This window comes from Setaria italica, chromosome IV (genome assembly GCF_000263155.2).
Source record: "Setaria italica strain Yugu1 chromosome IV, Setaria_italica_v2.0, whole genome shotgun sequence".
NCBI classification, from domain to species: Eukaryota; Viridiplantae; Streptophyta; class Magnoliopsida; order Poales; family Poaceae; genus Setaria; species Setaria italica.
This window is the reverse complement of record NC_028453.1, coordinates 7,894,886-7,918,556: the sequence shown is the minus strand read 5'-3', so window position 1 is coordinate 7,918,556 and position 23,671 is coordinate 7,894,886. Positions and strand designations below refer to the sequence as shown.

At 50.7% G+C, this 23,671-nt stretch overlaps 3 protein-coding genes and 1 pseudogene across 6 annotated transcripts; 3 read left to right on the top strand and 1 right to left on the bottom strand.

Annotated features, from left to right (window-relative positions):
* Window positions 1-1,707: 1,707 nt before the first annotated feature.
* Window positions 1,708-2,886, top strand: LOC101757182. The gene has a single exon (XM_004966759.1). The coding sequence runs from the start codon at window positions 1,708-1,710 to the stop codon at window positions 2,884-2,886; it is 1,179 nt and encodes a 392-aa protein (XP_004966816.1).
* Window positions 2,887-11,714: 8,828 nt separating this feature from the next.
* On the bottom strand, window positions 11,715-12,884 carry LOC101752571. The gene has a single exon (XM_004964964.4). It carries the CDS (start codon window positions 12,882-12,884, stop codon window positions 11,715-11,717), a length of 1,170 nt encoding a protein of 389 aa, XP_004965021.1.
* A 172-nt stretch (window positions 12,885-13,056) lies between these two features.
* On the top strand, window positions 13,057-16,041 carry LOC101786181 (transcription termination factor MTERF9, chloroplastic). Of its 4 annotated transcripts, none has more exons than XM_022826026.1 (3): window positions 13,057-14,357; window positions 15,234-15,512; window positions 15,669-16,041. In XM_022826026.1, exons 1-2 carry the CDS (start codon window positions 13,194-13,196, stop codon window positions 15,363-15,365), a joined length of 1,296 nt encoding a protein of 431 aa, XP_022681761.1. In that variant the 5' UTR covers window positions 13,057-13,193; the 3' UTR covers window positions 15,366-15,512; window positions 15,669-16,041. The 4 variants fall into 4 exon arrangements, with proteins under 4 accessions (XP_022681761.1, XP_022681760.1, XP_004965020.1 ...); XM_022826025.1 differs by having other exon boundaries at window positions 15,660-16,041; XM_004964963.2 differs by lacking the exon at window positions 15,234-15,512.
* A 230-nt stretch (window positions 16,042-16,271) lies between these two features.
* LOC101756764 lies at window positions 16,272-19,268 on the top strand (annotated as a pseudogene).
* The last annotated feature ends 4,403 nt before the right edge of the window (window positions 19,269-23,671 follow it).

Sequence of the window (23,671 nt, the reverse complement as noted above, 5' to 3'; positions counted from 1 at the left end):
CTATGATGATGAGACCTGCAATGTCTCGAGCTCCGGCACCCGGCGGCAGGTGCAGCGCCCACAAGACGAGTGTGCAGGCCTCCCACTCCCGTGCGTCATGCTCGAGGTGGAATGAGTTGGAGACAAAGATCGTTTCCACCTCTGGCCGCGTGTGAGGGTCCCCAATGGCCATGTTGTTGGCTGTCATGTGGCTTGGTGGCGACGGTGGGGGAGGATGCGCCGATGGTGCAGACAGAGGACGAGCAGTAGGCCTGGGGCACGGTGCAACAGAGGTGTGGGGTGCTTTGGCGATGAGCATGGAGGTGCATGGACGGGCAACTGGTTTGGGGCGTGGCACATAGGAGGTGGGGTGTGGTTGAGCGACAAGCTTGGTGGCGTGGTCGCAGGTGCGAGCTCTGGGGCGGGGCGCAACAAGAGCCTGTTTTTGTGAGTAGGCGATGGAGGTTCGCGCCGCTGTTTTGCAGGTGCACTCCTTGTGGCCGAAGCGGCGGCACCGGAAGCAACGCATAGGGTCTCGGCACGAAGCAGCGCGGTGGTCTGTCGCTAGGCAAACGAAGCAGTGCCCCGCGGTCGCTCGATTGAAGGTGAGCAGAGCTTTGGTAGGTGGCTTCCTTGAAGCATTCCTGTAGCGGCGTTCACCTCACCGTCGTGTCGCAGCTTCTCGGGCGGTGCACGCAGACGCGCCCTACGGCGCATCACTGGCTGCCATTCCTGCCGCATTGGAGGTTGCTGAGCTGGTGCTCGCGTTGGATGTCGTGGCGTCGTGTCCCGCTTGGCCCCGGCCTGGCGTGCCGTTGACGCCGCTGAGTGGTGATTGCGTCATGGAGCTATCGCTTCATCGGAGTTACTGCTTCTTCCTCTGGCAGGGACACGCTGGTCTTCTCTGTAGTGCTGGACGGATGGGCCTGTGGAGGAATTGAAGGCCCCTCTTCTGACGAGCTCCGCGTAGGAAGCTCCTCTGGCAAGGTGCCGCTCCAGGGCAGCTGGCTCCGGATCCGTCGTGGGGGAGCGCAGATTAGGTGACGTGATGCGCAAATCCGGCGAATCCGGCACCCAGTCGTCGTCGAGGGGTGCCGGCCGGCTGTCTTGGGGAGGTGGTGGCGGGGAGGGGGAGAAGAACTTCTCCTAGGAGGACCGCGCGCGCGGGGTGGCCGGTGGTGGGGGGCACTGTTGCTAGGGTTGCTGGTGGGTTAGGGATATGTGGAGGAGGCGCAAAGGTGAGGGGGCCGCCGTCGTCGCCGGCGGTACGCGGGGCGGCGGCGGAGGAAGGAGGGCGTGCGGCATAGTTGGCGGATGGAAACTGGTGCAACAATAATTGTACAAAATGGAGGTGCATGAACAAGTAGGACCCCAAGTTGATGTTACTACGGGTCCAGTTGTTATCACGCTGGGACTTCAGCCTAGATCTAGATGAATGCCATATGAATGTAGTTTTCAAATGTTTTTTCTCTGGATTAATGAATTAAACACAATTGTGAGGTGAGTTGAATGCATGGTCAGCCTACGCCTAAATTGCACGCTCGTTTGTGGGCTTTTAATACGGTTTCAGACACACTGGGCCTAATGCAGGTCCCCTAAATCTATGGGCCAGGTTTTCGATTGCTCCGGACTCCAGCCCACTTGGACCAGCGAAGCCTTGAAGAAATAAGACTTTGTTCAGCTAAAAAAACGACTTTGTTGGCAGCCGTTTAGCCGGCCGCCGCCGCCATGATCTGGCACCTGCGGAGATGCATCTTTCCTCTTGTCCTTCAAACCCCACCCCGCCTCCCGGCCTCGCAAGCTACTCCGCTCTTCTTTCTCCACCGCCATCGCGCTATCTCCAGCGCCGCATCCACCATCTCCCCCAAACCCTTCGTCGTCGAGGACTATCTCGTCGCCACCTGCGGCCTCTCCCGAGCCCAGGCCCTCAAGGCGTCCAAGAAGATCTCCCACCTCAAGTCCCCCTCCAAGCCCGACGCCGTCCTCGCCTTCCTCGCCGGCCTCGGCATCCCCCGCGCCGACGTCGCGAGACTCGTTGCCGGCGCCCCGCGGTTCCTCTGCGCCAGAGTGGAGAGGACCCTCGCTCCTCGCGTCGCCGAGCTCGGAGGCCTCGGCCTGTCGCATCCCCAGCTCGCGCGCATCATCCCCTACTTCTATACCTCGCGCTGCAGCTCCCTGCGCCGCACAGTGGGTTTCTGGCTTGAGGTCTTTGGCTCCTTCAATAAGCTCCTGCAGGCCCTCAGGATGAACCGCGGTATCCTCAGTGTTGACATCGAGGGTGTGGCCAAGCCCAACTTGGCCTTCCTCCAGCAATGTGGGATAGGTGCCTGTGAAATTCCCGGTATGAATTTGTACTCCAGCCGGCTGTTCATTATGAACCCCAAGTCTCTCCAGGAAGCCGCCGAGTGGGTGGAGGAGTTAGGCCTGAAGCGGGGATCGCGGATGTTCCGCCGTGCACTTGCTTTGGTTGCTTTTATGAGCAAGGAGGATGTCACTAGGAAATTAGAACTGTTTCAGAAGTTTGGCTTTTCACAGGATCAAGTGCTAGTAATCGTGAGGAAGGCGCCACTTGTTCTGCCCTTAACTGAGGAAAAGATTCGGCGAGTTATGCATTTCTTGATGAGGGACATCGGTCTGGAGGCACCGTACATTGTGCAAAGGCCAGCGCTGTTTATGTATAGCCTTGAGCGCCGGTTGTTGCCCCGGCATTGGCTGCTCAAGGTTCTGAGAGAGAAGGGATTGCTGAATGTTGCTGTTGACTACTACTACACAGCCAAGTTGGCTGAGAGGATTTTTTTGCAGAAGTTTATGCATCCCTTTAAGGACCGCGTCCCAGGCCTCGCTGATGATTATGCTTCCAGATGTTCTGGGAAGGCTCCAAGTGGGGCTGCTTTGCAGGAAATCTGAACTGCGTGATGCTAAGTTGCTAAGTTTGTTCTGGGAAGGTACAAATTCGTTAGTGCACTGGAAGGAAGAACATCAAGGTTCATTGTTCCGTTAATATGTGCTGTCAAAGTGTCAATCATTCTGGTTTCTATTGGTAAACATGTATAATATAGTGATATGCCCTATCAGACATCATCATTTGGCGCCTGATATGACTCTAGCTACATGCTTGTGATCTATTGTTTTATTTGAATCAGACATTCAGTTATGGAAGTAGCAAAAAGTTAGTGAGTACAAGATAAATAGCTCATTTTCTGTATGTGATCCTGCTGTTTTTCCTCAAATAATGACAGTGATGTTTTCAGCCATTTCTAGGTTTCTTCTTATTTAAGTACTTATATCTGTTGACTTCTCAAAGGTTCAAAATGTCTTGTGCATTTATGGGTCTAATTGCATCCGCCCCAGCTGCTACATTTTAGGGGAGTTTTTCGGCAATGAAAATTGTTAAAGCTTATTTGCACAGTTATACAGGCACTCAGTTTGTGAGTGGTGGGTTTACTTCCAATGTAGAATAAGAAGAAATCAGATTAGTTATAAACGATTTATAAGTAGGGTATTCTCCTTTATTCGATCATTCTATGATTTTGCTGAAATTTTATAAGTCCTTTGTTTTCTGTTTTGTTGGTATTGTGGCCAGATGTTGTATTTTGTCGATGCTATCCATCTTTCATCTAAAATTTGGTCCTCTGTCCTCCCTTTAGTCACTTCTGTTTGAAAGTGTTTTTTCCGTGGGAGAACCCTGTTTTTTATGATATTGTGGCTTCAATCGATTGATTTGTATTATTTGGGAGGAATACTCAATTCTGTCCTAGCTTTTGTCTCTTTGAATTGTGGAATACCTATGTAAAAATCTATGAACAGGTACAGAAATCTGAGGTTGTATACATGATCCCAGTCACTAACGCAACAGATGGGGAGTAAATGAGTATGGAAATGCATGTAGGAACGTTGATTGCCATGGTTCCAGCTGTTACTCTTGTAAAAGACTTAAGCGAATATGAGTGTTATCCGAATGTAGGCTTCATATGAGGAGAAGCTTGGCAGAAGACCGTTGTAGTGTAGTACATTCATGCCCACTGGCATCTAGGGGTAAACCTGTAACCTCCACAACTTTTTTCAGTTTTTTCTTTCTTTCCATTTTAGATCAACTGGAAGCGTCTATTTATGTTTAGAAATAACTGAGGTTTTTTTTTCAAAAGAATACTAGGATTCTATTAAATCGATGGAGCTGATTTTTTTAAATGGAACTCAAGCTTATTTGATCAACTCAAACGCGGTTTTTTTTAAAAAAAAACATAAGCACAAATGTGATCAACAACTGACAAATCCGAACTAGGCCTTGCATGGGACGGCGTTGTGAGCCCATAATATAAATTCGGACGTTTCAATCCAAATGGGCCTAGGGCACTATAGGCCCGTTATATATGTGGGCCGTATTTTGTATTCCTATTCCATTCGGTCCGCTTGAACCGTCGATGAACCATTCAAAAGCGTAAACTTCATCTGGTTCGCAAGCTCCAAACACGTCTCTCTCTCTCTCTCTCTCTCTCTCTCTCTCTCTCTCTCTCTCTATATATATATATATATATATATATATATATATATATATATATATATATATACCATGCTCCCACTATAGTGAAACAATATTTTCATACTCTTTCTTCCCAAAAAAGGGCGCCCGCCCAATATATATCGCTGGTCGATATGTTGGTTTGCTTTGCTTGCTTGAACCAGAAAATTCGGTAAATTCAACCACGTTTGCATGGTTGAATTTTCTAGTAAAAAAATCACATGGCATGCTAGAAATAATAGCTTAAGTTATTACTACCTCCGTCCCAAATTACTATTCGTTTTGGCTTTTCTAGATACATAATTTTTTATATGCACCTAGTTATATATTTATATCTAAATACATAGCAAAAGTGATGTATCTAGGAAAGCCATGCACCTAGTTATATATGTATGTCTAAATACATAGCAAAAGTGATGTATCTAAGAAAGCTAAAACGAATAGTAATCTGAAACGGAGGGAGTAGAAGCCAGCACCCATAGGCCATAGCTGTTGGTGTATGTGTGTATTATGGTCCAATAAGGCCCATGTATGCTATATAGCTACCCACTAGGGTTAGCCCAATAGATAAGATTTACACTCTAATATGGTATCAGCCTAGGTTAGGGTTTACCTGGTGCCTGGCCGCCGCCGCCGGCCGGCGCCATGGCCGGCGACCCCCTTCCCCCTCCCCTCTCCTCCTTCCCCTCTCTTCCTCCCTCGTGGGCGCAGGTCGCCTCCTCGGGCTGGCCTCCTGCGGCCGCGACACTGGCTGCCGTCGAGGCGGGCCACGCCGCCGCCGCCGCCGACGGGGCTGTGGACGGCGCGGATCCCGCCGCCGCTGCGGCTCGCCGTGCGGGCGCGGGCGGGCGGGCGGGCGGGGATCCCGCCGAGGTGGATCCCGCCGCCGCCGCCGCCGCCGCCACAGCTCTCCGCGCGGGCGCCGGCAGGCGTGCGGGCGGGGATCCCGCCGCCGCCGCCGCCCTCCACCAGGACGCGGGTGTTCTTCTGCCGGGTGGGCATGCTCCTACTAGTGCCCCTGGTGATGTCCCCACGGGCGTAAGGGGGAGGGCATGCTCGCCTCCCTTTCCCCGCACCGCCTCCTCTGCCACCTCTGCCCCTACACGCCGGAGGAACTCCCGAGGTAACTCTCACTGCGGCCCTCGTCGCTGCCCGGGCTGCTGCTGCCGAGGGACAGGCTCGCCTGCGCGCGGCAGCCCTGGCCTGGGAGCGGGAGCGGGATGCGGCCGACGTCTTGGCCCGTCAGATCGCCGAGGCGGAGCAGCTCCTCGCCCACCCGATGTCCCACGACAGCACTGCCACCTCCTCCGGCTCCGGTGCTCCCCGTCCGCCTGTGGTGGCCTGGACCGATCCGGCCGATCCACTCGTCGCGCAGCTACACTACCAGGCCGGGGGTGTTCAGAACATCAAGAGCTTGGTCCCCGTCGTCCTCGACCCTGAGTCGCCCTCCTACGCCCGCTGGCGGGACATGGTGCTGCTCATTCTCCGCCGCTACGCCCTCGACGACCATGTCCTCACCGACACCTTCCCTACGGCCCGGACAGCTACGTGGGTTCGCCTCGACAGCATCGTCATGTCGTGGATCCTGGGGACCATCTCCCTCGACCTCCACGATCTCGTCCGCGGCACCCCCAACACCACCGCCCGCCGGGCCTGGCTGGCACTCGAGGGCCAGTTCCTGGGCAACGCCGAAGCCCGGGCCCTTCGTCTCGATGCGAGCTTCCGCACCTTCGTCCAGGGCGACCTCTCCGTTGGCGAGTTCTGCCGGAAGATGAAGACCATGGCGGACTCCCTCGGGGACCTTGGCTGGGCCGTGGAGGACCGGATCTTGGTTCTCAACGTTCTTCGCGGCCTCAACGAGCGCTACGCCCACCTCCGCACCTGGATCACCCGGCAGCGGCCCTTCCCCACCATCCTGCAGGTCCGTGATGATCTTGTCATGGAGGAGCTTACTCAGGGCATCCAGCCTGGGTCCCTTCCTGCGCCGGGCTCCGCGTCTACCTCGACCGCTCTTGCTGTGACTCCACCGCCACGACCCTCCGCTTCGCCACCGTCGTCCCTTCTTGGTCCTCCTCCTCCTGGGCCGAGCGGGGGTGGGGGGGGGGCCGTGGCGGCCGCCGTCGCCGCGGTGGGGGGCGTGGTGGGGGGCGCGGTGCGGGCACACCGGCGCCTCCACGGGGCTCTCCCTGGCCGTCCTTTGCCAACCCATGGTCAGGGCGCATCTCTATGTGGCCCTTCCAGGCCACCGGAGGCGAGCCTTGTCCACCGACCGCCATGCTCGCTGGCGCTGTCCCGGCTGCTCCGTTTGCGTCGCCGTGGGCTCCACCTCCCGGGGCCTCGCCTGGGCCTGTCGGGTGGGACCCGACAGCCTTGGCACGCTCCTTCGTCACCATGGCCCTGACTCCTCCAGTCGGTCAGGACTGGATCGCCGACTCGGGTGCCACTTTCCATACTACACCCGACCCTGGTATACTCTCTTCCGTTCACCCTCCTTCTTCCTCCCACCCTTCGTCCATCATGGTCGCAAATGGCTCTTGTCTTCCTGCCACCTCCGTGGGTACCGCTCACACTCCCGGTTCTTTTCGGGTTTCTGATGTTCTTGTTGCTCCCTCCATGGTTCACAACCTTCTTTCTATTCGCCGTTTTACCACTGACCATTCATGTTCTGTTGAATTTGACTCCTCTGGTCTTACTGTGAAGGATTTGGCTACCCGGCGACCTCTTCTTCGATGTGACAGCACCGGGCCCCTTTACTCCCTCCGATTTCCTGCGTCCACTTCTTCCGCTTCGCCCTCCGCTTCTTCAGCTGCTTTTGCCGCCACAGCTTCTTCCACTACATGGCACCGGCGTCTTGGTCATCCTGGCCGTGCTGTCCTAACACAGCTTAGTCGTAGTTCCGACATACCATGTACTCGGGCTCATGATGAGCACCTGTGTCAGGCGTGCCAACTGGGCCGTCATGTTCGACTTCATTTTCCTACCTCCTCTTCACATGCGACCCATGTGTTTGATCTTGTACATTGCGATCTATGGACATCGCCTGTTCTGAGCATTTCTGGCTATAAGTACTATCTTGTTGTGGTTGATGATTTCTCTCATTATTCTTGGACTTTTCCCTTGCGTGCCAAGTCTGATACTTTCCCCACGCTTCTCCACTTCTTCGCTTGGGTGTCCACTCAGTTCGGTCTCACCATCAAGGCCGTCCAAAGTGACAACGGCCGCGAGTTTGATAACACCACCTCCCGTGCCTTCTTCCTCTCTCACGGCGTGCACCTACGCATATCATGTCCCTATACCTCCTCCCAGAACGGTAAGGCTGAACGCATGATTCGTACCACGAACGACACCATGCGCTCTCTTCTGTTCCAGTCTTCTCTCCCTGCCCCCTTCTGGGCTGAGAGTCTTCACACCTCCACCTATCTCCTTAACCGACTACCTTCCGTTGCCTGCCCCGCTTCCACTCCACACCACGCTCTCTTCGGTACCTCCCCCCGCTACGATCACCTTCGGGTCTTCGGGTGTGCGTGTTATCCTAACACCGCTGCCACCGCTCCTCATAAGCTGGCTCCCCGTTCGACTCAGTGCGTCTTCCTCGGGTACTCCCCGGATCACAAGGGGTACCGTTGCTTTGACCTCTCCTCTCGGCGGGTCCTCATCTCTCGCCACGTGGTGTTTGACGAGTCCGTCTTCCCTTACTCCACCACCTCCCCACCTCCTTCCACCTCCGACCCTGATCTCTCCTCCCTGTTTCCCACTGACCCGGTGGACCAGCCACCACTACCGTTGTGTCCTGCAGGTACTGCTCCGCCGTGGTTCTCCTCGGGCTCGACGTCCACCGGTGCTGTCCCTGACCCTGCGCCCAGCGCGGGTCCGACGGTGCCGGCCTCTGGTGCTGCTTCTACCCCTTCGCCCTGCGCGGGACCGGTGGCACCGCCCGCAGCACCTGCTGTCCGGTTTGCGCAGCCCGTGCGCGTCTACCAGCGCCGGGCGCGGCCGGCTCCCCTGGACCTGCAGCCGGCCACGCCACCGCCGTCGCCGCCTCAGTCATCGCCGGTGGACTCGTCTCCGCCAGCGACGCCTACACCACCACCACCTCCGCCGGCCCCGACTGCCCGTGTCGCGCCGTCGGTGTACCATCCGTCTCTCCTACACCGGCACCCGCGTCACGTTAACCCTATGGTGACGCGACTTGCGGCTGGTACCCTGCAGCCCCGGGCTCTTTCAGCGATGCCCGGCGTGCCGCAGGTTTCTCCTGTACCCTCCTCCGTCCGCGGCGCCCTGTCGGATCCTCACTAGCGCCGCGCGATGGAAGAGGAGTACGCGGCACTCCTCGCCAACCAGACTTGGGATCTGGTGCCCCGTCCGCCTGGCTCCAACGTCGTCACCGGCAAGTGGATCTGGACACACAAGCGGCGGGCTGATGGTACCCTCGAGCGGTACAAGGCTCGCTGGGTTCTCCGGGGTTTCACTCAGCGCCCTGGTGTCGACTACGACGAGACGTTCAGTCCGGTGGTCAAGCCAGCTACTGTCCGGACTGTTCTCTCACTGGCTCTCTCCCGCTCCTGGCTAGTGCATCAGCTCGACGTCAAGAACGTCTTCCTGCACGGTACTCTGACTGAGACTGTTTACTGCAACCAGCCAGCGGGGTTTGTTGACTCTTCTCGGCCTACTATGGTCTGCCGGCTCAACAAGTCACTTTATGGCCTCAAGTAGGCCCCTCGAGCTTGGTATTCGCGGTTTGCTGCCTACCTACTGACGCTGGGGTTTGTGGAGGCCAAGTCCGATACTTCACTGTTTATCTATCACCATGGTGCTGAGACTGCTTATCTGCTGCTCTATGTTGATGACATTGTCCTCACTGCCTCCAGTCCGTCCCTCCTACGGCGGATCATCACCTCACTTCAGCAGGAGTTTGCTATGAAGGATCTGGGTGTGCTCCATCACTTTCTTGGGGTCACCGTCGAGCCTCGTCCGGCTGGCCTCTTTCTTCACCAGCGGCAGTATACTCTTGATATCCTGGAGCGAGCTGGGATGACTGACTGCAAGCCCTGCTCCACTCCAGTTGACACTCAAGCCAAGTTGTCAGAGGCCGACGGCACTCCTGTGACAGATGCTACTGCGTACCGGAGTCTAGCTGGGACCCTTCAATACCTCACTTTCACCAGGCCGGATATCACTTATGCGGTTCAGCAGATTTGTCTCCACATGCATGATCCCAGGGAGCCCCATCTCACTGCTCTCAAGCGCCTACTCCGTTACCTCCGGGGCTCTGTGGACTACGGCCTCCTCCTTCACAGGTCTCCCTCCACTGAGCTCGTTGTCTACACCGACGCTGACTGGGCCGGGTGTCCGGACACTCGGCGCTCTACCTCTGGCTACGCCGTCTTTTTGGGCGGCAACCTGGTGTCCTGGTCGTCCAAGTGTCAGCCGGTGGTCTCCCGCTCCAGTGCCGAGGCGGAGTACCGCGCTGTCGCTAACGGCGTGGCCGAGGCATCATGGCTTCGGCAGCTCCTTGCTGAGCTCCACACCCCTTCTTCCCGGAGCACTCTTGTCTACTGCGACAACGTCAGTGCGGTGTACCTCTCCACCAACCCTGTTCAGCACCAGCGGACCAAGCATGTGGAGATTGACCTTCACTTCGTCCGGGATCGGGTCGCCATCGGCGATGTTCGGGTCCTCCACGTCCCGACCACCTCTCAGTTTGCTGACATCTTCACCAAGGGCCTCCCGTCACCTGCCTTCACCGAGTTTCGCTCCAGCCTCAACATCACCTGTGGCTAGTTGCGTCTGTGGGGGGGCTTGTGTGTGTGCCTTTCTTTTCATATCCAGTCTGCAACTCCGCTGCGTCGGTAGTTCAGACTGCGGGGGAGTGTTGGTGTATGTGTGTATTATGGCCCAATAAGGCCCATGTATGACTGCTATATAGCTACCCACTAGGGTTAGCCCAATAGATAAGATTTACACTCTAATAATAGCCAGTCTTTGTGAGCGTCACAAGAACACTGGAAGCAGTATAGGGCAGAGAAACATCAAAATGTTAGTACTACTAAGAAGCAATATCAAAATCTGGAAGAATGTTTTAACCCATCAACTCATCATGATATGTTCAGGTGTGGTAATGCTGCATGCTTGGATTGGATGCCAGCCATCTCACAGAATGAAATAAGGGTCCCAAGAAGAAACTGATCGAACAAAGAAAAAAAAACTGTGCAGAAGTAAACTAATGCAGTCATGTAAATCCTAAAAAGAATGATAAATAAAGATTTCAGGCAACACAGGATAAACACTGAACTTTTGGTGTACGCCATGAATTAGAAGGAAAAAAAACAATTATAAAGTTAACACAATTAGGCAGTTCCTTTATGATAACCATAAGTTGCTTGGCATACGCAAAGACAAGCAATCCTAGGAACAAAAGTAGTAATAATAAGAAAGAGAGGATGTGCCTTATCAAAATAAACAAAACCATCAACAGTTTATTATTAACGCAAAGTGATTCAATGAAAGACACAAGACCTAAATGATAAATGCAGCAATAGCATCAACATAATACAACATCCAGACAGCCTATAGAACAAGAGCAGATGACTTTGTATAAATTTCAAGTAAAATAGTATGATACTATGATCATCAAACAAAGGTAAATACATTACTTATGATTCATTTCAGACTTCTCGAACTGCAGAGGATGAAATTGCAGCATGATCAATTTCTTCTTTTTGTGCATAGCAAGCAAAGTGATCGATCATGAACTGATTGGCAATTGAATCTTCAAATATACTTCCACAATTTTAATGACCGACAAGCATATCTCTACTGCAGCAGCTGAGTCAGAACCAAGTAGGCTGGTGGGCGCACAAGATTTAGGTCTAAATTCTCCACGTAGCTTGCCACTTATGCCTTCGAGAAGTCAACATCAACTTTCTTATACAAGAATGCATCTGAAAAAAGCAGGATCACATGCTCACAGAAAGCAAGCTGCTAGTTTGTTATACTCCATAATCTGTTCCGGCATTCATTACTAACCAAATAATAATACTAATTTGACCACAAGCATGTAGCTTGAACGTTAAGAGTGATACGGAGAACCAAATAGCATGTCAATATCAATATGTGTCCCCATAGAAAATTGGAAAGATTACTGGAATCAGTTGAGGTAATGGCCTCTGCAACAATCAACTTGTACTTTTCGGGAACAAGATTTACCCTCATCCAGTTAACACTCCTTTACAAGCAGCCCACTCATACTGGAATGTCCAGAGCCATAATCTTCAGCAAGGCTTGGGACAATGTCCTTATATGGAGTCACAAACTTTTCCACGAAAGTCTTCTCACCCATTGCTGCTGTATAGTAATTTAACTCAAGATTCCGCAAACGCTTTGCCCTGAGAACATTGAGCAGACGATGGCGGGGCAATAACCGTCGCTCAAGGCTATACATGATCAGTGCCGGCCTTTGTGCAATGTACTGTAACTCAAGGCCAACATCCCTCATCCAGAAATCTACAACTCTCCGAATCCTGTCCTCACTTGCACCCAAGACAAGTGGCGCTTTCCTCACAATCTTCGACACATGGTGTTGTGAAAACCCAAGCGTCTTTAAGACCCCTATTTTCTTAGCAACATCCTGTTTGCTCATGAAAGCGACTAAACAAAGTGCATGGCGGAACATTGGTGAGTTCCGCTTAATGCCTAACTCCTCCACTCGCTTAGCAGCTTCACGGAGACAATCGGGCTTCATAGTGAGCAGTCGGCTGGAGTACACATTCGCACCAGCAATTTCACAAGCACTTACCCCACACTGCTGGAGAAAGTCGAGGTTGGGCTTGGCCACATTCTCGAAGTCGACACTGAAGATACCGGCATTGTTCCTGAGGCCTCCGAGCAACTTATCGAAGGAGCCAAAGACCGGAAGCCAGAAATTAACCGTCCGGCTGAGGGAGCACCTGCGGAAGGAATAAATGGCGACCGGGATGAAGCGCGCGATCTCAGAGCGCGACAGACCGAGGTCGCTGAGCTCCGCGACGCGGGGAGCGAGGGTCCTCTCCACTCTGGCGCAGAGGAACCGCGGGTCGCCGGCAACGAGTCTCGCGACGTCGGCGCGGGGGATGCCGAGGCCGGCGAGGAAGGCGAGGACGGCGTCGGGCTTGGAGGGGGACTTGAGGTGGGAGATCTTCTTGGACGCCTTGAGGGCCTGGGCTCGGGAGAGGCCGCAGGTGGCGACGAGATAGTCCTCGACGACGAAGGGTTTGGGGGAGATGGTGGATGCGGTGGTGGAGAGGTAGCTGCGGAGAGAGACGAGGGGAGAGGAGATGTGGGGGCCGGGGGCGCGGGATAGGGAGTGGAGGACAAGAGGGAAGATGCGCTGCCGGAGTTGGCGGATCATGGCACCTGCGGCGGCGGCAGCGGCGGCGGCAGCGGAGGGGGAAACGGCGGCCGACGGTATCGGCTTTACACTTTCCAGGGTTCAAGTGGACCGGTGGCCGAAGCAGACGAAGATTTGGCCCATTTCATTAGCGGGCCTGTACGCCAACATTCTACTGGGGTGTGTGCTCTCTTGCCGCTTCAGCTCTTCTTCGTTCGTGGTGGTAGCAGACGGTGGAAAGGGCTGGTCGGCTCTAGCTCTTCTCGCCGAACCGCCTCCTCCTCCCCTCAAATCGGCGAGGACCGCCGCGTCGCCGCCGCCGCCGCCATCATGCTCCGCCTCCAAAATCACCTCCTCCGTTTCCTCCGCGTCGCCTCCCCGCTACCCTCCCCAATCCACCCCCGCGCCCGTCTCCTCCTCTCCACCTCCACTGCCCCCGCGCCCTTCTCCCTCGAGGATTACCTCGTCGCCGCCTGCCGCCTTACCCCAGCCCAAGCCCGCAAGGCGTCCAAGCAGGCGTTCTGCAAGGCATCCAAGCTCGCGGGGAAACCATTCGAGGAGTTTTCCTGCTCCCGCCTCAACTCTGCATCCAACCCGGACGCCGTCCTCGCCCTGCTCTCCGGCTTTGGCCTCTCCCGCGCCGACATCGCCGCCATCGTCGCAGCCGACCCACTGATCCTCCGATGCCGTGTGGAGAAAATCGGCCCCCGCATCCTAGCTCTCCGCGACCACGCCGGTCTGTCCACTCCCCAGGTCGCTCGCTTCCTCCTGGTCGGCTCCCGCGGTCTACGCAGCGTCAACGTCGCCACCCATGTCGAGTTCTTGATCTCCTTCTACGGCTCGTTTGAGCGGCTCCTGGTGGTCGTAAAGAGGAACATCAACCTTCTAAGTTCGAGCCTTGAGAGGGTGATCGAGCCTAACATAGCGTTGCTTCATCAGTGCGGTCTAAGTGTTCGAGACATTGCCCAGCTGTGTTCAAACGTCCCGAGGTTGCTTTCGTTCAACCAGGAGCGCGTGAAGGAGTTTTTGCTGCGGGCAGAAGAACTTGGGGTGCCTCGCACTTCGCGGATGTTCAAGTATGCGGTGGCGGTGGTCGTGAGTAATTCTAGAGAGAAGGTTGCTGCCAGGCTTGACTTTTTGAAGAGGACGCTTGATTGTTCCAAGGTCTCCATTGCAGTGTCCAGGTTGCCATTAATTTTAGGATTTTCCCCAGAGATTCTTCTCCGCAAGATTGAGTTCCTGATCAATGAGGTTAGGCTGGAACCACGGTACATTGTTGAAAGGCCCTACCTGTTTGCATTAAGCCTGGAGAAGCGTATGATACCCCGGCATACTGTCATGAAGGTCCTGCAGGAAAAGGGATTGCTAAATAGCAACAAGGACTTTTATTCCTTATGCAAAATTCCAGAGAAGACTTTCAAATTGAAGTTCATCGACTGTCACAAGGACTCTGTTCCTGGGCTTGCAGAGATTTATGCTGCAGCTAGCGTGCAGGTTAGGCGTTGAACATTAACACCATGAAGTATTTAAGATTCATTTTATCGTTCAGGTGGATGGTAGAATTGCAACTCATTCTCGTTTGGGTCTGTCCATGGAACAGGCATCCTCGATTTTTTTAGTTTCAGCAATAGAACTACTACTTATTACTGCTCGCTGTACAAATTTGAGTTTTGGCTATCTATGATGGAACTTGTTTGACTTGTTCTGGACCGTTACTTTATGTGTGTGCTAGTCATTTCTGCCTAGAAATGGCCAAGGATTATCCTTCTGCGGATGGGTCCTAGTTAAAGCAACGGGATATAGATAGTATTTAGGGCATGTTTGGATCTCTCACCAGCTGCTTGCCTGGCCTGGCCTGGCAAGAAATCATCATGGTCCTGTCGTTTGGTTGCTTTGCTACCTGCCTTGATGCCTGTGATTTCCAGGTTTTACAATGCAAGCTCAAGCGAGCCAGATTGCCTCTTGTTTCCCCTTCTTTCTGATCGTGTTTGATCGGTATGTTTGTATCCAACTGATGTGGACATAACTCACACTAGTCACTGATACGTCTTTGAGGCTTGCTATTTAATGTCTAGTTGAATGGGCTACTCTACATAGAAGAGTTCTCTAGGAAACACTTGTGAAAAACCAGTGTCGTTAATTAGGATTAATGCTTCTACTTGCTCTCCTTTTGTGTCTGCCATGGGCCTCATCTCAGAAACCAAAGACGATTGTCTGTTTGACCTGAAGGGCATGGGGTAATAGGTTCAAATTGAAGGTCATCGACTGTCATGAGGACTCTGTTCCTGTCCTTGAAGATACTTATGTCACAAAACGTGCTGGTGTTGTGCCCTCTAGAGTCTAATTTGGATATACCATTTTGTATTTTAGGTGGATAGTGGAACTGCAACAGGTTCATTAGCAGTTGTCCATGGGGCAGGCTTTATCAATTCTGGTTTCTGCAATAGAACCACTAGTGATCTGCGACTGCAATGTCCAAGTTCAAACTCTGGTTATCTATGATGGAGCTGGTTTGACTTGTTCTGGTGCCTTACTGCACGTGTTTGTTAGTCGCTTCTTTTGACTAGCACATGGCTGAAGATTACCCCTCACTTAGTTGTTCTACTGCAGATAGGTCTTTGTTGTAGCACTAAAGCTTGAAATTTGGCAGTAAGTCTTTTCATTTTACTTAACCATGTTTGTTTGCTATGTGTTATGTCAATTGATGTTTTACTTAGGCACTTGGCTCCCACTAGCTGATGGAATTATTTTTATATATGCTGATGTTTGCATTCTACTTCACTGAGGCTGAATTAGTGCTTTCAGGTTGTGGCCTAAATTACTACTGAGAAGAGACTCCAACGATTTTATAAAGCCGCAGTTGTAAGGGCTGACATAGCATTCTTGATTCTAAGAAATTTTTTGGTACTATGGACCTCCGCTCATGTACCTAAGATGGTTGTCTGAGATACTAACAGCTGAAAATAGATGGCAAGTAGTAATGGAGAATACTTCCCTTGACAGAGTACTAATTTGTTGCTCTTTCATTTTTCATGTAATATTATAGAGAGAATATGTCCCATTTATAGGGCGATCTTGACTTGGCCACCTAAGATTATGGAAATTGATCTCTCATATACACAGAACATATCTCTTCTGGAAATATACCATTCAGATAAGGAAACCAATTGTCCTTAAATCTATGTATCAAACTTGTTTATTAGCATTTTGGTTAGTTCTATGATTTTAAGAATGAATTTCTCTCACAATATTTCTACTCTTTTAGCCTGTGGGTGATGGATAACAAGCATGATGCATGGTGGTTTATAATGGTTCTCTTGGTATATGTCATATACTATGCATTCTGGTTGAGTTATTCTAGATCCTTACTGCACGAGTGTACTAGTTAGTCACTTCTGCTCCTAGAACATGGCTGAAGATTATCCTCAAGTTAGCTAGTCCATGTTATAGTACTTAAGCTACTAGGAATTTTTCAGTATTTGCCTCCCCTTTTGTCTTACCTTTCTTGTTCAGTATGTTTTTGCATCTCAGAGTGACTGATACTTCAATGAGGCTTCCCCAATTTTGTATTTAGCTGAATGGATTACTTTTATGTCTACTCCGCTTTATATTGTACCTTACTTTATTGATGGTTAACTAGGTAATGGAAATCACTGCCAAGAAGGAACTCCCTATGACACACTTGCGTTAAACTATTTGTAAGAACTGCAGAATGTTCATGCTTTTTTTTTTCTGGACTGTTTTGATGCTTAGGACCTTAGCCTTCTCAACAGAGATGTTTGTCTATTTGGCCTGAAGGGGATAGTAAACAACACAACTGACTGCTTGTGTCCTGCTACGACTGCTAGCTACATGATTGAATCATCATATGTGGTTTGAGTTATGAATTGCAACATGATAATAGATTGGTTTGCTGTATGCAAATCGTGCTGCTTTCATCTTGCACAATCCAGCAGCTTTTGTTTCATATAACAAATTATGTATTGCCTTCGATCAATATCTAATACTCCCTCCAATCACAGATGTAAGCAATTTAGGGCTTTGACATGGTCTATAAGGTGACATTTTGACAATCAATATCTATAGAAATATATTATTCCATATAGGAAAGGTTTTCTATTATGAAATTACTTTTCCTAATGAATCTAATGGTACAAGCGTTATGTTGTAGAATTGGTTGATTTTTGATATCCATGGTCAAAGTTAAAATGAGTTTGATTTAGAATGAACCCTTTTTTTTTTGGGGGGGGGGGGGGGGGGGGGGGGGAGGGGGGATGTTAATTTACAATGTAAAACTGACTTCACTAGATTTGTAAAAAAATTTACCTTCGTAATTATATAAAACTATTTCCATTATAGATAATATATTTTTGTAGACAAAGCTAGTCAAAATGTTATATTGTAGACTGTGTTGTCCTAATATATTTCTGATTGGAGAAAATAATTAAAACATAATTTGTAGAATATTAATAGTATTTCTTACAAAAAGAAATTAAATAAAACGGTACTTATTCCGCATGTGTTTCGCGTTCAAAAGATGCAAAACATTGCCAAGTTGCCTTTCGAGTTAACAAAAAGGTGGGAAATAGCTTGAAAAAAATAGTAAACGAAATATGGTACTTACTGCATTTACATTATAGCAGGAAAATATGAAGTGAAAATGATACTCTGCTGCATTTATAAATAATCAGCAAAAAGAAGGGTACTATACGTGATAATGTCATACTACAACTATTCAAATGTAAATTCACGCCAAGCAAGGCAAGGTGCAGCCATACCATTTGCAGTATTTTCTCTTTTGATTTCTTCATAATATAAATTTCTGACAGTAATCAATATAGATTCATGCATAAATTAGAATCTCCAGCTTCGAGAGGTGAGAAAAGGGGGCCCGGAAAAAAAAACAGAGAGGTGAGAAAAGGGCAGGTTGCGGCATGTCCCTCTCACGCGGACGGACCCGCCCCCTTCCCTCAAACCGGCGACGACCGCCGAGGCGCCGCCCCTCCGCCGCCGCCGTCATGCTCCGCTCCAAAATCACCTCCTCGGCTTCCTCCGCGTCGCCTCCCCGCTACCCTCCCCAATCCACCCCCGCGCCCGTCTCTTCCTCTCCACCTCCACCGCCCCCGCGCCCTTCTCCCTCGAGGATTACCTCGTCGCCGCCTGCGGCCTCGCCCCAGCCCAAGCCCGCAAGGCGTCCAAGAAGGCGTACTGCGAGGCATCCAAGCACGCGGGGAAGCCATTCGAGGAGTTTTCCTACTCCCGCCTCAACTCCGCCTCCAACCCGGACGCCTTCCTCGCCCTGCTCACCGGCTTAGGCCTCTCCCGCGCCGACATCGCCGCCGTCGTCGTCGCCGACCCACTTATCCTCCGATCCCGTGTGGAGAAAATCCGCCCCCGCCTCATCGCCCTCCGCGACCGCGTCGGCCTGTCCACTCCCGAGATTGTTCGCTTCCTCCTGGTCGGCTCCCGCATTCTACGCTACGTCAACATCGCTGCCCATGTTGAGTTCTTGATCTCCGTCTACGGCTCGTTTGAGCGGCTCCTAGTGGTCTTAAAGAGGAACACCAACCTCCTAAAGATGAGCCTTGAGAGGGTTATAGAGCCTAACATAGCGTTGCTTCATCAGCGCGGTCTAAGTGCTCGAGACATTGCCCAGCTGTGTTCAAACGCCCCGCGGTTGCTTTCGTACAGCCCGGAGCGCGTGAAGGAGTTTTTGCTTCGCGCGGAAGAACTTGGGGGTGCCCCGCAGCTCGCGAATGTTCTGGCAGGCGGTGAGTGTCGTCGCACATGACACCAAGGAGAAGGTCGCTGCCAGGCTCGAATTTCTGAAGAGTACTCTTGGTTGCTACGAGAGTGAAGTTGCCACTGCAGTGTCCAAGATGCCAAGCATTCTAGGAATATCTGAGGAGTGCCTTCACCGTAAGATTCAGTTCTTGGTCAATGAGGTTGGACTGGGGCCTCAGTACATTCTGCAAAGGCCTGCCCTATTCGCATTCAGCCTGGAGAAGCGGCTAGTGCCCCGACATTGTGTCATGAAGGTCCTGCTGGCTAAGGGATTGCTGGATAGCAAACGGAGTTTTTACACATTAGCTCAATATGGAGAGGAGACTTTCAAATTCAGGTTCATTGACAGTCACCAGGATTCTGTTCCTGGGCTTGCAGATGCTTATGCTACAGCTCATGCTGGTAGCGTGCCGGTCAGACATAAAACATTAACGCCCTGAAGTATTTAAGATTCATTTTACTGTTCAGGTGGATGGTAGAATTGCAACTCACTCTCTTTAGGGTCTGTCTATGGTACAGGCATCCTCAATTTTTTTGGTTTCAGCAATAGAACTACTACTTATCACTGCTCGCTGTACAAATTTGAGTTGTGGTTATCTATGATGGAACTTGTTTGGCTTATTCTGGACCATTGCTTTATGTGTGAGCTAGTTACTTCTGCCTAGAAATGGCCAAAGATTATCCTGGGAGCTCGGGAATTTTTTTTTTTTCAGCGTCGGCGCTCTCGACCTTTTATCCCGGTTGGTATTACCAACCGGGATAAAAGGGGGTCTTTTGTCCCGGTTGAGTGACCCGGGATAAAAGACCCCCCTTTTGTCCCGGTTGGTTTATCCCGGATGCATTTTCGGGATATTTGCACCCTACCAACCGGGATTAAAGCCCAATTCTCTACTAGTGAAAGTGCCAGCGGTGTTTGTTCTAAGGGCGACTCCAATGTATTTGGACCAAGTAGACCTTAGTGGTGGATCCTATGACAGTAGACCATAGCTATTGCATACTTCATAATGATCTGTAAATTGATAGGACATAGAGAGAGAGGGGGGAGAGGAAGGAGAGAGATAGAGAGAAAGTGGATGGAATGAGAGAGATAAATTGTATTTTATCTCTTATAGGTAGCCCTTAAGTTTATGGATGATTTTTACTATGGACCACTATATGGACCACCCTCATAATGATTTAGGTAGGTGGATTGGAATATTTTAGTCCCTATGGACTGGTTTTGAAGCACATTGTGGACGCCCTAACTAATGTCCCAGGCGCTGACCCGCATCGAACCCGGTTCGCGGAAGAGGCATCGTTCTGCGTTCCATGTGACAGCCCTGCTCCTCTCAACCGGCGCCGCCCCATCGTCCCCTCTGTCACTGCCATGCTGCTCCTCCGAAGGCACCACCTCCTCCTCCGAGCAGCATCCCATCTCCCTTCCCCAATCCACCACAACGCATGCCCCCTACTCTCAACCTCTACCTCTACCTCTCCCTCCGCCACCCCTTTGTCCCTCGAGGACTACCTCGTCGCCGCCTGCGGCCTTGCCCCAGCTCAAGCCTGCAAGACAGCCAAGAAGGCCTTCGATGGAGCATCCAAAGATAACAAGAAGGCAATCGACGGGTTCAACAACTGCCACCTCAACTACGCCTCCAACCCCGACGCCATCCTCACCCTGCTCTCTGGTGTCGGTCTCTCCCACGCCGACATCACCGCCGTTGTCACTGCGGACGTGCTGCTCCTCCGCTCCAAGCCCAACAACATCGGTCCCCGCCTTTTTGGTCTCCGTGACCACCTCGGTCTGTCCGCTCCTCAGATCGTTTGCTTCCTCCTGGTCGGCTCACGCGCTCTCCTGAAAGAGCATCTAGCCCCTAAGTGGCTTTTGGTGAATTGAATGGCAAAAAAATTAAAGGACTAACTTGTTTGCTTAAGATTGTGAACAGGATTTTATTCTCATATTCATGATGTAATATTGTCGCATATGCTGAATATATATTATATGGCTCACAATGAAGAAAGAAAGCAAATATATGATCCCGTGATGCAAATGTATAATCAATGATAAGTAAAAGTAAAGTGAAATTGGGGATGTGATATCATGACTGATCGATAAGTCTCCAAATTATGTGATAGCTTGATTTACTAGTGATGGGATAATGAAATAAAGAATAGTGAGATTTACAAATGGGTATTGCAAGGCTTTATGTGTATATGATAAAAAGACATGGGATTATGTGTTACATATTGGTCTTATTATTGGAAGCTTGCAATTCATGGGATATTTCATTATCAATCAAAGAACAAGCATTTGTTAGGAATTTCAAATGGAAATTCATTGTTGATGTCAAAAGCAAAGCTAAACTCAACTGGCGTCGCCTTGTCATCCCCTCTATCACTGCCATGCTGCTCCTCCGAAGGCACCTCCTCCTCCTCCTCCTAGCGGCATCCTGTAAGTGCATTTGGCCTCCTAAGTGGGTTTTGGTGTTGATGACTAGCATAGTTAGGGGATTAATACAATTATTAAGTGATTAACAGGTACTAAGTTCATCAGAATGCAAAGGTGTATGAAAAGACTCTCAAAGAGCCCCTATTACAAGGCTAAGACAGCATTAAGCTCAAAAGAAGTCTCTTTTTGTTATTTCTAATTTTGAATTGGAGTTTAGGAATGTCGTACTATAAAGGGGGATGCGAATGGATAGCTTGAAGATGCTAAGGTGCTCTATTGAGATGCTAACTAACCTTTTGAGAGACACAAATCTTCCACGTACACAACCTTTACCTCAGCATTTCTGTGCCTGTCGTAAGTTCCGATGGTGTGTCGGAAGTATCCAGATAGTCCCCACAGAGGTCCTCTGTGCGTCTAACTCAAAAGTGTTGGAAGTTCCGATACTCCATCGGAAGTTCCGGTAAGTGTCGGGTGTTTTTGGAAACTCCCGACAGGGGTCCTCTGCTCGCCTGAGCTAACTCAGTCGGAAGTTTCAACCCTGTGTCGGAAGTTCCGACAGGTCTATAACCTGTCTATAACGGCTAGTTTTTGGGGGCTGGGTGTAAATACCCCCTCAGCCCCCCCATTCAATGTTGCTGACCTAACTCGAGCCAAAACACTCCCATAGCATTGAATACTCCCTCTCCTCACCCCTTTGAACCCAATCCTTGAGTTCTTGAGCTAGGGTTTGGGTGAGAGTGAGATTGAGAGTGTGAGGGACTTGAGGGTTGAGTGGGAGGTTCAAGAAGTTCATCTCAAGAGCACCTCAAGCATCCTCGGTGTCGATTCGCATTTGTTACTCTTGAAGCTCGCTTCTAGACAGCTAGGCGTTGCCCGTTTGAGAGCCCTCTTTGTGTGGTGCACTCGGGAACGTTTGTATCACCCATCCTTTGTGGATTCATAGTAAGTGACTCAATCTTCCTTTGTGGTTAATTGAGGGAGGTAAAAGGGTTAGTGAGGACCTGGCTCTTTGTGAGCTCTTCAATGGAGACGTAGCTCTCTTAGTGAGAGTGAACTCCAGTAACCAATCCTTGTCTCACGTGCTTATTGTGTTCTTAGTTCTAAGTCTTGCCTAGAAGCTTGTTTTTAGCTGATCTATACATTTGAGTTGTTTCTTGCATATATATCACCTGGAGTAGCATCTACGCTTCATTTACTATATTTTGATTCAAATAGTTTTGGCAGAATCAAGTTGCATTTTGAATTTTGTTCAGCTCACTTTATCCTGTCGGAAGTTCCGATCCATCGGAAGTTCCGGCACTGCGTTAGAAGTTTCGACAGATCTAATACCGCTGCGAGTTTTTCAGGAAAATTTGAAGTGAGCCTATTCACCCCCTATCTAGGCATCACAAGATCCTTTCAATTGCTATCAGAGCCTAATCCCTTGATTAAGGCTTAACCGCTAAGGGATCAAGGATGTCTCGTAGTGGAGATAGTGCCACCGCCGCCGAAGAAGCCGCCACTCGAGCCGCGGCCCCGCCGCCGTTGCTGTCATTGGAGCAACGACAAGTCATGGTGGTGGCTTCGTCGACCCATTTAGCCAATTCCAAAGGAGTCGACCGCCATTCGTTCATATCGTAAGCTCCAGCGATGACTCAAGCTCAAGCGACGAGCTTGAGGGGGAGGACTTGAATGCCAAGAAGAGAAGAAATGAAAAGATGAAGGCCAAGATCAAAAAGAGAGCAAACAAGTTGATGAAGAAGAGGATCAAAGAAAAAAGCGAGAAACATCCCTTCTTCGGATATCACCAAGTTCCTCCTAACTACCCTCCACCTTCCTCTCAATATCCTTCCTCGCAAGTTCAATCCGTTCACTTGGGAAAACCCCCATATTTTGATGGGACAGATTATCCCAAGTGGGCTTATGACATGAAAATGCACCACTACGGGCTTCACCCTTCTATTTGGGAAGTTGTGGTTGTAGGTGTGACACCACCCAAGAATGGAATACCAACGGTCGAGCAAGCTCAAGACTACTTCCATAATGCTCAAGCCGTAAGAGTCATCACTAGCTCATTGTGTGCGCAAGAGTTCAATAAAGTTCGGTCCGTTGAAATTGCCAAGGTCATTTGGGACACACTCAAGGAAGCTCATGAAGGAACTGACCAAGTGAGAGAAGGGAAGATGGATTTGATTCACGGAGAATTAGAGCATTTCATCATGCTTGAAGAAGAAACCATGACTCAAATGTTCGATAGACTAATGCTCCTCATATCGGACATTAGAACTCTTAGGAGCACAGATTGGGATGATCACAAGGTTACAAAGAAGATGCTTAGAGTGTTCACCCCAAGGAATCCAACACTTGCCACTATGATTAGAAGAGATTCAAGCTTCAAGATGAAGACTCCCAATCAACTCCTTGGTGAGATTTTGCATCAAGAGTTGGTTGAGAGATATGTGGCAAAATCACTTAGTATGAGGATGAACAAGAGCTTAGCCCTCAATGCTAGCTCTAACACTATGAGTCAATCAAGTCCCAAGGCTCTCAAGGAAAAGAAGGAAGACTCAAGTGAAGAAGGAAGCACCGATGAAGAGACTGCATTTGCTATTAGGAA

Coding starts and splice junctions, on each gene's coding strand:
- LOC101757182 (XM_004966759.1), top strand. CDS start 1,708: ATGATCTGGCACCTGCGGAGATGCATCTTTCCTCTTGTCCTTCAAACC.
- LOC101752571 (XM_004964964.4), bottom strand. CDS start 12,884: ATGATCCGCCAACTCCGGCAGCGCATCTTCCCTCTTGTCCTCCACTCC.
- LOC101786181 (XM_022826026.1), top strand. CDS start 13,194: ATGCTCCGCCTCCAAAATCACCTCCTCCGTTTCCTCCGCGTCGCCTCC. Junction 14,358..15,233: donor ATGCTGCAGCTAGCGTGCAG/GTTAGGCGTTGA, acceptor TTTGTATTTTAG/GTGGATAGTGGAACTGCAAC.